The sequence below is a fragment of the Sturnira hondurensis genome, unplaced genomic scaffold (assembly GCF_014824575.4).
Source record: "Sturnira hondurensis isolate 20B ecotype Veracruz unplaced genomic scaffold, ASM1482457v3 Scaffold0002597, whole genome shotgun sequence".
Classification (NCBI taxonomy): domain Eukaryota; kingdom Metazoa; phylum Chordata; class Mammalia; order Chiroptera; family Phyllostomidae; genus Sturnira; species Sturnira hondurensis.
Genome location: NW_028075228.1, coordinates 5,807,393 through 5,819,616, shown reverse-complemented (window position 1 = coordinate 5,819,616; position 12,224 = coordinate 5,807,393). Strand labels below are relative to the sequence as shown.

The window sequence follows — 12,224 nt, the reverse complement described above, 5'->3', positions numbered from 1 at the left end:
GTCGGCATCTGGAAAGGCAGGCCCGCAGAGCTGGTGGTATCGTCGGTCTGAGTCTGAAGGCCTGAGAGCCAGCGAAGCCAGTGCTGTAGGTTCTCCCCCCAGTCTGAAAGCCAAGGGCGAGAGCAGACAGATGCCTCAGCTCACCCAGTCAGGCAGGGAGGAAAGGGAGCAGACAGATGTCTCTTTCCTTTGCCTTTGGTTCTATGCAGGCTCTCAGTAGATTGGGTGATGTTCACCCAGCATTTGGATTGGAGGTGGATCTGTTTTACTGAGTCTGCTGATTTAAGTGTTAATCTCATCTGGGAACCCCTCACAGACACACGCAGAAATAATGTTAACTGTGGGCACACTGTGACCAGTCAAGTTGACACACTAGATGACCCATCATCTCCCTTACGGAATAGGTGGTGGTGGTCACTGGTGATTGCAGGGGTAACCATTAGGTGCCTGTTGCAGTGGCCTGGTGAGAGGTGACAAGCCAATCTGAGGAGGTGATGAGGGAGCTGGAGAAGATGCTATATGAGGGGGGACACAAGAAAAGCCAGAATTATCTTCTGGAGGGTGGGCCCCTTATAGTACAGGCTTCCCTCACTAGGGAGTGTTCTAGGAACCCATCTGTAGCAGTGGACCAACTGGTATTTTGAGAGGCTGTATTCAGCTTCAGTGAAGTTTTTTTGAAGACTCTTTCAACGTGTTTGTCCATTTCATGGTGGGTAAATTACAAGCACACCTGCCCACACTGTGCTGAGTGTACAGCAGTTTTTGACCAAAACCCAGCAGGATCCCCATGTCCCACCCCCCTATTCACCAGATTTCACCCCAGTGACTATGTTTTATTTCCCCGATGAAAAAAGTCCTCAGAAGGGAATGTTTTGCCAATATAGAAGAGGTGAAGCAAAAAACAACAGAAGCACTAAAACGCATCAGAATTGACAAGTTCAAAGACTGTTTTGAGCAGTGGCAGAAATCTCTCGATAGGTGTATTGCATCAAATGGAGCACTTTGAAGGTGACTGAAGTTTGACATGTAAGAATGCATACACAATTTTTTCACTAAGATATTCCAGGGTTTTGGGGTCCCCCTCATATTTAAGAGAGATTCGGGATCATAGACAGGACTTGTTGACAGAGTGGATGGAGATAGGAGAGAAACTTCTCTGAGAAAGAAGATGGCTTCAGAGTTGCTGCTTTTGTTCCGGGGATAAGAACCACCCTGGACAAAGTTCAGAGCAAAATTATAAACTTGCAACTGCATTGATTATACTTTCTGTTGCTTGAACATCCTTGCCTCCAATAATTCCACTTAAGAATATTTTTTCCTTTTTAAAATATATTTTATTGATTATACCATTACAGTTGTTCTATTCCCCCCCTTCATTCCCCTCCCCCCGGCACACCCCCTCCCCCGCCATTCACCACCCCACCCCTGCTTAGTTTATGACCATGTGTCTCCAGTTCTTTAGATTCTATATTTCCCCTACTATTCTTGCCCTCCCCTATCTATTTTCTACCTACTGTCTATGCTATTTTCTGTACCTTCTTCCCCCTTTTCCTTCTCCCACTCCCCTGTTGCTAACCCTCCATGTGTTCTTCATTTCTATAGTTCCACTCCTGATCTAGCTGTCCTCTTGGTTTGCTTTTGTTTTAGGTGTGGTTGTTAATATCTGTGAGTTTGCTGTCCTTTCACTGTTCAGATTTTTCATCTTCTTTTTCTTATATAAGTCCCTTTAGCATTTCATATAATAAGGGCTTGGTGATGATGAACTCCTTGAACTTGACCTTATCTGAGAAGCACTTTATCTGTCCTTCCATTCTAAATGAAAGCTTTGCTGGATAAAGCAATCTTGGCTGTAGGTCTTTGGATTTCATGACTTGGAATACTTCTTTCCAGCCCCTTCTTGCCTGTAAGGTCTCTTTTGAGAAATCCGCTGACAGTCTGATGGGTACTCCTTTGTAGGTGACTGTCCCCTTATCTCTTGCTGCTTCTAGGATTCTCTCCTTCATTTTAGTCTTGGCTAATGTAATTATGATGTGCCTTGGTGTGTTCCTTCTTGGGTCCAACTTCTTTGGGACTCTCTGAGCTTCCTGGATTTCCTGGAAGTCTATTTCCTTTGCCAGACTGGGGAAGTTCTCCTTTATTATTTGTTCAAATAAGTTTTCCACTCGTGGCTGTTTCTTTTCCCCTTCTGGTACCCCTATAATTCGGATGTTGGAATGTTTAAAGATGTCCTGGAGGTTCCTAAGCCTCTCCTCATTTTTTTGAATTTTCGTTTTTGCATTCTTTTCTGGTTGGGTGTTTCGTTCTTCCTTCTGGTCCATTCCATTGATTTGAGTCCCAGTTTCCTTTCCATCACTGTTGGTTTCCTGTGCATTTCCCTTCATTTCAATTAGTTTAGCCTTCATATGTTCCTCTAATTTGTGGCTAAAATCAACCAGTTCTGTGAGCATCCTGATCACTAGTGTTTTGAACTGTGCATCTGAGAGGTTCGCTATTTCCTGGTCACTTAGCATTATCGGCTCTGGGGCTTTGAGTTCTTCTTGAGCCATATTTTGGACTGTACGTGCCTGTTACGTATGAGGAGCAGAGCCCTAGGTGTTCACCAGAGCAGGGCAACTCAGTCACTGGGTTGTGACGCTGTATGTGGGGGCGGGGTCAAAGAGGAGCAATGGCATCCCGTTTGCCGCCTCTCGTCATTCCGTCCCACGGCAGTCAGCCCTCCACCACTGGGTTCACCCGCGGGGGCCTTGGTCTGTCTCACTGTGCATGAATGTGCAACTGCGGTCAGTCTGCCCCACACCCCGACTGGGTCCGAGCTGCCTGCATGCCTGGGTTGGGGGATCTTTCCTGCCCGATCCTGCTCTGCTGCTGGTTCCGCCCCTCTTACCTGTCCCGGTTGAACAGTTCATTGTTGTCAGACTTCTGTATAGTTCAATTTTCTGTTCTTTGGCTGTGTCTTTGTTTACTAAACCTTTGTTGTATTCAAACTTGGTTGTGGGAGAAGGCACGGTGTTTCCACCTATGCCTCCATCTTGGCGGAAGTCCAAGGATATTTTGATTAAATCACTTTAAATGTAAAATAGATCTGCCTTCTCTAGGAAAGGCTGAAGCTGGCCCTTTAAAACTGGGCACTAGGAGATGGCTTGAACTTCAGAACTCACTTTATGTCAGGCACCGTTACACACCCTTTTCCCTTAGTCTGCACTAAGATCCTGTGAGGTCACTGCCCAGGCTCTCGTTGATAACACAGAAAGAAACCAAGGTGCCCAGAGGTATGTGCCTGGCTCAGAGCCTGGCTTCTCCACATCAGGAGGACTGGCTGTTTTCTCCTGAATCCAGGCCCAGTACTCACTCCACAACCCTTCAGAGCCCTCTACTCGGGCTTTGGGGGTGTGACCCCCCCCTCAGCCGTTTTTGCCTCCCTCACTCCCACTAAGACCAAAGGTCTCCCTCTCTCTCCCCTTCCATGGTGGGCTAAGCTTTCCAAAAAATGGACAGGATACTCCAGAGTCTCTCAAAGTACTGACTGAAACTAGATTCCCAACAGGTTCCCTAGATGCCCCCTGGCCCTCTAGTGGTAAAGCTCAGTCTCCCCCCACTCCCCTGGGGACACTGCATCTCAACGGGAGAGAAGATAGTGCCCATCTGGGTGCAGAAATCACACAGGCTGAGACAGGTCCTGCCCCCACCCTGGTGCTCCATCTCCTGTGAGGTTCCCACCTGCAGGACCACTCCCTTTTCTTTCGTTTTTTACAACTTCTCACTTGTCAGTTAGTAAGCAGTTCCCTTCTCCCTACTTTCTGTTTAATAACTTTATAGAAAGTGATCTGATGAAATACACTTCAAGTCTCCATTATGCACAGTCAAAAATCAGAAGATTGGAAAAATTGATTTGTGCGTATGTGTTTTATATATGTGTGTGTGTGATGTGTGTGGTGTATGTTTGTATTTGTATATCTGTGTCATGTGTAAGCATGTCTCTGTGTGTTTGCATGTGTTGTGTTTATATGTGTGTGTGTCTGTGAAAAGGCTTCTCCAGGCTGATCCACAGAAAACATCTACACTGCCCGGCCTGTGTGTTTGGGGGCAGCAAATGAGTCCACATGTACAGTGCATTCCTAGCAGGTGGTTTGATGCTGCTTTCTGTTTGAAACTAATTTCATGCATCTGAACCTGGGAATGCTGTTCCCAAGCTCAACAAGGCCCTTGGGCCTTCTCCAAACCTTGTGTCACAGTTCAGCTTCACACAAACAGCAATGTGCACTTGAATCCCCTAAAGACGGGATGAAAAGCCGGGGCTGCCCAGTAGGTTCTGAGCAGGACCTGACACTCAGCATTTCTAGCTCTCAGTGGAGGCCAGGGCTGCTGGTCCCAGAACTGCACTTTGAACAGCAAGGTCCTAGAACACACAGCACAGAAGATGGCCAAACGCATCTCTATTTTGGGCTACTTGCCATGGAGGAAGTTACTAGGCACCACACCACCTTGTCCATAAAACCCAGGCAACTGTTTCTAGACACAATTTATCGAGCATCTTCTCTCTTTCTGGTTCCACAGTAGACCTTTTTATATGTTACCCCTCATTATTCCCAAGAAGAATGACCACTCAAACTAAGTCCTCAAGTCCTAGAAGGTGGTATAGAAATAGTCAGTGAGAAGCTGGGTGATTTTCATTTCCTTTCAGAAACTACTCCATTTTTTTTCTGCCAATGGCCCCCTGTTTGTTTTTCTCACAGTAGGTTTCTATGAATGGGCATCTCACTTCAAACAAAGATCAGTGATGGGAATGCCTCCCTTTGAATGCATCCCAGTTTGTTTAGTTTCTGGAACCCCAAACACAGCCCCTAGAATAGGTGTTGAGACTCAAAGGAGACAAACCTTGTTCCGGTCTTTTTAGACTAAGGATGTGTGTGTTTGGGTATTCCAATTAAGAAGAGGAAAGGAAGGCAAGACCATCGTTAAACACTTATGCTCTGATACTACAGGTCCCCTCTGAAAGTTAAAAGGCCTGCTTCAGAAAGTTTAACTGTGGATCTGACCTTCATATGAGAACAGTTATAAAAACTCACTGGAATATCAGATTTCCTTAAGTAAGTGATTGGGTAGTAAGGTCATATTTACTAATAATTTCTTCATGCATGCTTAATTTTCACCCACATTACTAATATGCCTTTTGAAAAAATGCATGGACTACTTAGTAAAGCACTAGCATTTCCTATTATATATTTTATTCAATCTACTATGGTTTCCTTTATTAAGAACAAGCTTAGTATCATTTTCCCTTCTTCATCTCTGCTTAGCCAGTAATTCACAGAGAAAATGCCTTCTTTTGTCACTTTGCCCAAATTGTTTTCTGCAAAGAATGTTATGGCAGAATCAAGTTTAATCTATTCCACTGGAATTGAGTGGAGCCCCAATGATGTGCCTTCATCTTGTACCAAGACCATCCCTAATATAATGCTAAGCTTGGAACCATTACACTTGCTGCCTAAAACTTTTCCGTGTGTTTTTGTATGGCTAGCTCCTTCTGCTTTGTTGTTATTCAGGTCTCACTGAAGAGTTCCTTCTGTGATGAGTGTGTTCTAGGCAGGGCCTGAGAGTCTGCAGTCTTCCAAAACAAGCCACAAGCTATTGTATCTAGAATAGGCACTTCCCCTGTGAACTCACACTCACACATACTCTCTCTTTCTCAATCACACTATGGTCCAAGCTTTAGCACCCAATAGAACTCCACAATGGCAGAAAATTTCTGTGTCTGCATTGTCCAATATGGTAGCTGCTACCTACCCATGGCTATTGCGCTCTTGACTGTGGCTAGTGCAACTGAAGAACTGGGTTTTTCCTTTGATTTATCTTGATTTAATTTAAATTTAAGTAGTCACATGTGGCAAGTGGCTGCCATATTAGACCATGCAGCTTTAAGATATCAACCTGTTGCATTCTTTCATATCTCTTATCTCTAACTAAAATGACCTTACTCATGTATTGTACGTTGCTCATCACCTGTCTTTTCAGGCCAGAATGTCTTTTCTGTTAACAGACGAATAGCCAACACTCAGTGCAGGGACCGACATGTAGTAGGTCCTCGATGAAACTTTGTTCAATTGACTCTAAAATTAGTAAATGCCCCTTAAGAGCACTTTGTTGTTTTTAAACACTGCATCTAATAATACTGTTTTCCGCTGAATAACCCAGGAGTCAAACTTTGTGTACTGGGGTAACATAAAGTGCTATCAGGTTGTTTACTTAGATAATTTCTTTTATGAGCTTCAGCTCTACATTTTTCACTCATCCTAATCAATTATACATTCTTCGTGTCTGTCTGTCTCTCCATTATGTTGAGATAGACCTGGAGCCTGCCCCTCCCAGTTCCAATACGTTTGCATATTGGGCAAATGTGGGTTTTGTTCCTGTACGCTGCTGTGGCTTCTTATACTACCCAGGTCTTGTAGAAAGTGGAGGTGCTGGAGACAGTCGTCAAGAGTGTGTGGCCACCATTTGGCCTAAGAGCTAGACCCATACAGTCAGAGGTTCCTCACCCCCTCTCCTGTCCTTGATTGTATGTTCTGCCCACCATTCCCACAGTGTGAGCTGTTTTCAAGGACATAGCCTTGAGATAGTAAGGTATTATTGAGACTATCTGGATGGTATATGAGACTGAACCCAGTGAAGACCTGTACATAAGCTTTTAGGATTCCAGTCGGTGAGCACAGAGATCTACTTGTCTTGCAGTGGCCCAACACAAGCCCCGTATGTAAGTTCCCTTGCTTATTAAACCTATCACCCATCGAACTGGAGCGATGCCTCTCTCCTCCGTGTCTCCATGCCCTCCCTGTATGGGAGCCAGTTTGGGAACAAACAGGAAGCTAAAGATTCAGACCCAAGATACATGTTGTCTTTAGACAGGTTTTTTTGGTTAAGTTAAAGTCAAGTGTTTGGCTATTTGGGGAGGACAAAAGGCCAGACCTTCATTATCACATGAAACTCCCCAATGTTTTGTTATAATTATCTTTTAGCAGTATTCTCATAGTAGTTTTAAAAAGTAGCATGAAAATGAACTCTATTTAGGACTCTCTTTTTATGTAGACATTAAATGGCTCTGCCCTTTCAATTTCTTAATAATTAAGGTACACATGTATTATTTTGTCTGTCCCCAGAATCAATGTGTGTGTGTGTGTGTGTGTGTGTGTGTAAATTTGCTAGTGAGAAAATTAAATAATGTTGAAGGAAAAAAATGAAAAATACATCTCTCTACCCAAACATACCTGGGTTTATTTTTGCCAACTAAGTTCAAATTCTGCCCATTTATATATGTCACACAGATATGATGCACATATTATTTTGTGTACTTCTAAGTAGATCAATAAGGTTTAATAATTATTTTATCTAATGGCTGTATTCTAGTATGTTGTTACACAAACATTCATTCAGCTAGTCCCCTTTCACTGGACACTTAGTGGATGCCAGTTTTATTTCATTACTGGGAATAACACCACAGTAAACACCTCATCTTTTCATACATGGAGTGCAACCTAACTCAGAGAAAACCAGGAGTGGCATCCAAATGGAATAAAGCTTAGGAGTTCTTCATCACTTTTGAGGAATTTTGCCATGCTACTTTCCAAAAGGATGATACTGATTTATAACCACCATCGCATGGGGTGCAACTGTGCAGATTTATAACCAGAGTGTTTCTTTTATTTTCCTAAATTGGGCTAGTTTTTATAATAATGTAAATAACAATAACAGTAGTAACAAAAGCAGGAGCTAATATTCTTGAGATATATTATATGACAGGCGTAAAATGCTTTAGAAACATTGTTTTTATAGTGGTTAAAATGTAATACCTGGAGGCTGATTTCAGGGGATCAGGTCTAGACTCCACCATATAATTTCTATTTGCTTTTATTCCGTCCTCACAAGAGGCTCATAGGAGTACTGTGAGGATCACGTGAGCTAATATAGTAGAGAGCCTAGGAAAGCACTGGTTAATAATGGGCCATTATTCCTAATTACAAGTGTTTTTACTGTTGTGCTGGGATTCCAGCTGCTGAGGCCCTTTCCCAAGGATTCCAAGGACAGAGACCCTTTTCTGGCTGAAATGCATGCCCACCTCCGCTGCAGGGACCCCCGGCTATCTCCAGGGAGAAATGTTACCATCACTGCCCGGTTCAATCAGGCCGGACTTGGCTCGGGGAAACGAGAGCAGGAGGTCACTGTGATCCACTGGAATGTCGTGACATAATTCCCTGTTTCTAAGACAATAAAGCTGGTGCTTTTATGCTCTTATTTTCTTTATCCCCGAGCTCTGAACATAGCTTCTTCTGTATTGAAAGTGTTTCATGGAGTTAGGAAATTCCACCATCGATTATATGGGCCTGGTGGGCAGGAATCCTGATGTCTCATTCAGGACCCAGCGCACGCCTTCCTCACCCCAGGAAGGCTCTCTGTACATCCCTACTGACCTGCATTTCCCCAAACATCACCATAAACACTTTCAGTTATTTCCTAATGAACTCTGTTCATAACTGCTTAGTCAATTATTTGTATTAGCATAACATTCTTTTTAAGCATAATGATGTTGGAAAAACAGAAACAGTATAAGCACATTTAATTATGACTGATTGTGAGTGGGGGGTTTTCGGAGTTTCTTTGCAGATTTGATAAATTAATTGTAAATTTCCCAAGGGGGACCTAACCCGAATTGATCTTTGTCTTTTATTCTCTAATGTTTAGTTTCTATTCTAGTCCCAGTGACTATCCATTGAGACCAAAGTTTGAATATTGTCAAGGGCTCATTAAATTGCTGATATAACCTACTTTCTCTAGAGAACCTGATTTCAATTTTCATAGTGAATTAATACCTCTTTCTCCTCCAATCTCTTTGCTGCTACAGCTATTTGTGGAGACCACTGATGTCAACGGCAGGACTCTTGAGGGGCCAGTCCCTCTGGAAGTCATTGTAATTGATCAGAATGACAACAGACCAATCTTTCGAGAAGGCCCCTATGTTGGCCATGTCATGGAGGGATCACCCACAGGTATGTTAAGTTGGCTTATCATTAGCATAATGGCTTGGGAGGGGGCTGGTCTTTGGGGATTCTAGAGGCTGTTTTGCCGTCGCTCCAACTTGTTGGTTTGCATCAATGCTGACATTATGATTTCCCTGAAGAGAATAAGGAGCTGGAAAGATGCAACTCAGGACATGACTGGGGTGTTGCAAACTATAAAATCATCTCCCCTGTAAACACCCAGCTCTCCCTCGTGCGGGCCCAAGGCTGAGTGAGCTCCATGACACAGTGGAGCTGTGGAGAAAATTCAAGTTCCCACTGCAAGCTCCTCTGTTATTTCCTTTCATAATTGCATTTTCATCAGAGCCACTTTGGAAAAATGGGTAGGACTTTCCCCCCTCTTTCTTTACATGGGCAGCTTGAAACCTTTGTCTTCAGTCAAAGGGCCAAAGGCAAGACATTTATTCTTCTCCCTGGAAGTACTTGTACCTACTGTTATGGAAATGACTCACAGTTACTACAGAGCATCTTTTATCTTTTTCCCAGTTAACCTTTCTGTTGGGGAAGGTTTTACAATTTAAAGCTCCCCTTTCTGGCCCGATAGATACTAATTAAAGCATTCTCTGGCCAGCAGCAGAAATCAGTCCTAAGTACAATGCTTGAGAAAGTGAAAAGCAAAGAGAAAAATTGCTATTATAAGCCTGGACTCTGATTTTAAGCTTCAAAATGCATTTCAGTGAAAAAGCGCCATATTAAGTGTATCGCCATGGCTGTGTCTAGTTATGCCAAAATAAGCAAGTGAAAGAGTCATTCAGCAGGCCAGACGGGAGGTGGGAGCTTGAGAACTGCTTTGACTGGTTATTCCCCCCACCCCTTGGCTGAATTGATGGGATGTATTGATAACATGTAGATACATGAGGTGCTAGAAGTGTTGTCATGGTAACCTGCCTAGACTACCAGGTGAATAATTGTATGTAAGGTGCCTACAACCTCCCTTCAACTTCAAGGAGCTGGGTCTCTGTGTATTTCATCAGATACCCAGGGGCAGACTTCAACACATTCTGTTAAAAGGAGAGGGATTTCCTGTGTGCGCCAGAGGGCAGAGGCGTGAAAACAGCTCTGGAGAGATGGAGAGTGAGCAGGTGAAGGTGGGCCAGATCACTTCAGAGCAGAAAGTCCCTGTGGTACCTCTCAGTAGGCTGCTTTTGATAGACAGATGGCTTCTGGTGAGGGAGACCCTGGAATTTGGGTTTGATGTTTACAGAAATCTTAAACAAGCTGATGCTCAGAACAAGTTAGGAGAACCGATAGGGAAAGCTATTAAAGGGGCCAGAGTTTGAGCAGAGCAGAAAAATGATTCTCCGTTTCCATCTGTGGTACCTGGGCTTCGTAGATGAGTGACTAGAATTCAGGATGGGCTGGAAAGTATTCTAAATGTAAATGACAACGTGACATTGAAGGCAGCCACGAGCATGTGTCTGTCTTTGTATATTATACGTGTATATGATCAGACGATGTTCGATTTCCTCCCACTGTGCTCTTTCTCAGAGTTTCAGAAAGAATTTCAAATTTTAATGGTTTATATACATGTCATATTTCCAAAGAAAATGAAATCTTGTATGTATGTCGAATTCCTTAAAGCACAAAGCAATTTGCTTTGGGGGGATGCATCTACAGTAGAACATAAACCATCTCAAATTTCTGTTTATAATTGGAAATATCCTGTAAAAATACATAAAGCCTTGGCTATCAGTATGGAATAGCTTCTCTCACTATGTGAAATTTGGCCTGAATCGTGGTGTTCTTTTTCAGCACTCTCTGGGTTTGACTATAAAGTGGGAATTGGAATGGAGTCAGTCAAATTTTGAACTAAAATATGGAAATGCTGTGAAAAACTTTTAGAGGGAAAATCACTTAGATCAGGGGTCCTCGCCCTCCAGACCATGGACTGGGGTTGGTCCAGGCCTGTTAGAAACCGGGCTACACAGCAGGAGGTCAGCTTACCCGAAACCATCCCTAACCCTGTCCATGGAAAAATTGTCTTCCACATGACTGGTTCCTGGTTCCAAAAAGGTTGGGGATTGCTGACTTACATTACTTAGTGCACCCTGTAGGCGAACTCAACATGAGCACCGTGGGAATCTGGGAAGGGTGGTAGTGTCCTTTTTCTAATCTTCCCCCAAACCTTAACCATTTCTAACAACAAATGCAGAATCCTATGTATTGTAGTTATTGTTCTGGATCCACTGTACAGAAGAGAATGCTGACCCTAGATGGAGTTCAGTGGCTTTGCCCAGCTGACACATAATCAGGGCTCAACCTGTATCATTTACCTTCAGATCATGTGCTCTTTCAACTGTCTCCAAATCTGCATGGTGGAAATAGCCATCAAACCATGGCAGCGTTTCATGAGCAGTTGCTGTGTCCTAAGACCTTTACATGCACTGTATCACCTCCTCTTCTATACCATGTCCTACCCTGAGAGGTGGATACCACTCTCTCATCATACTTATAAGCAAACTGAGTCTCAAAGAGGTCCAGGAACTTCCCCCAAATCACAAGCTGGTAGATGAGCCAGAATCTAGGTTCATGTCTCTAGCTCCAAGGCACAGGCTCTTTCCCATGACCATATTGGAGTCATCTACCTTCTCTCACATTCTTCACAATGGACTCTTTGCAAGGCCCAGCTGGGGGAAAATCAGATGAATAGATTTAGCTCCTGATGGAAAGCGACCAGCTCTCCGCCCAATTATGAAGGCTCATTGAATCACTTTTAATACATGTGAGCTGTTGCACAGTCTTTGGGGTTAAACAGCACTAAACACAGGGTCCTATCTTCCTTCACATCACTCTCTTCTGAGTCCACATGGCCAAGGTTATGACCTGTACAGCCTCCCAGAGCCCCACACTCACATTATTAAGTTCTGCCGTCACCATCTTAAAATCCTTCACAATTGCTGAACAAGGGATCCTGCATTTTCATTTTGCACCGAGCCCTGTGATGTTGGAGCTGGTCCTGTGCCTAGCATTGTGGCCTTGAGCTGGGTTTAATGCACCACTCACCTACTTAACGAGGTGAGACCTCTGGAAAGTTACTGAACCTTCTAGAAGCCTCCATTGTCTTGTCTATAGATGAAGCGGGTACATAATAGCATCTACCCTTGAGAACTATATGCAAGGATTAAATGAGAGAGTGTGCTCTACTCAGTGTTCAGA

At 43.6% G+C, this 12,224-nt stretch overlaps 1 protein-coding gene across 1 annotated transcript in view; it reads left to right on the top strand.

The window, feature by feature from the left end:
• Positions 1 to 12,224, top strand: part of CDH13 (cadherin 13) — a 1,051,180-nt gene that overhangs the window by 666,642 nt on the left and 372,314 nt on the right. Inside the window, exon 6 of the mRNA XM_037040313.1 lies at positions 8,894 to 9,038. Coding sequence (XP_036896208.1) covers positions 8,894 to 9,038 — 145 coding nt within the window. The remainder of the gene's footprint in view (positions 1 to 8,893; positions 9,039 to 12,224) is intronic.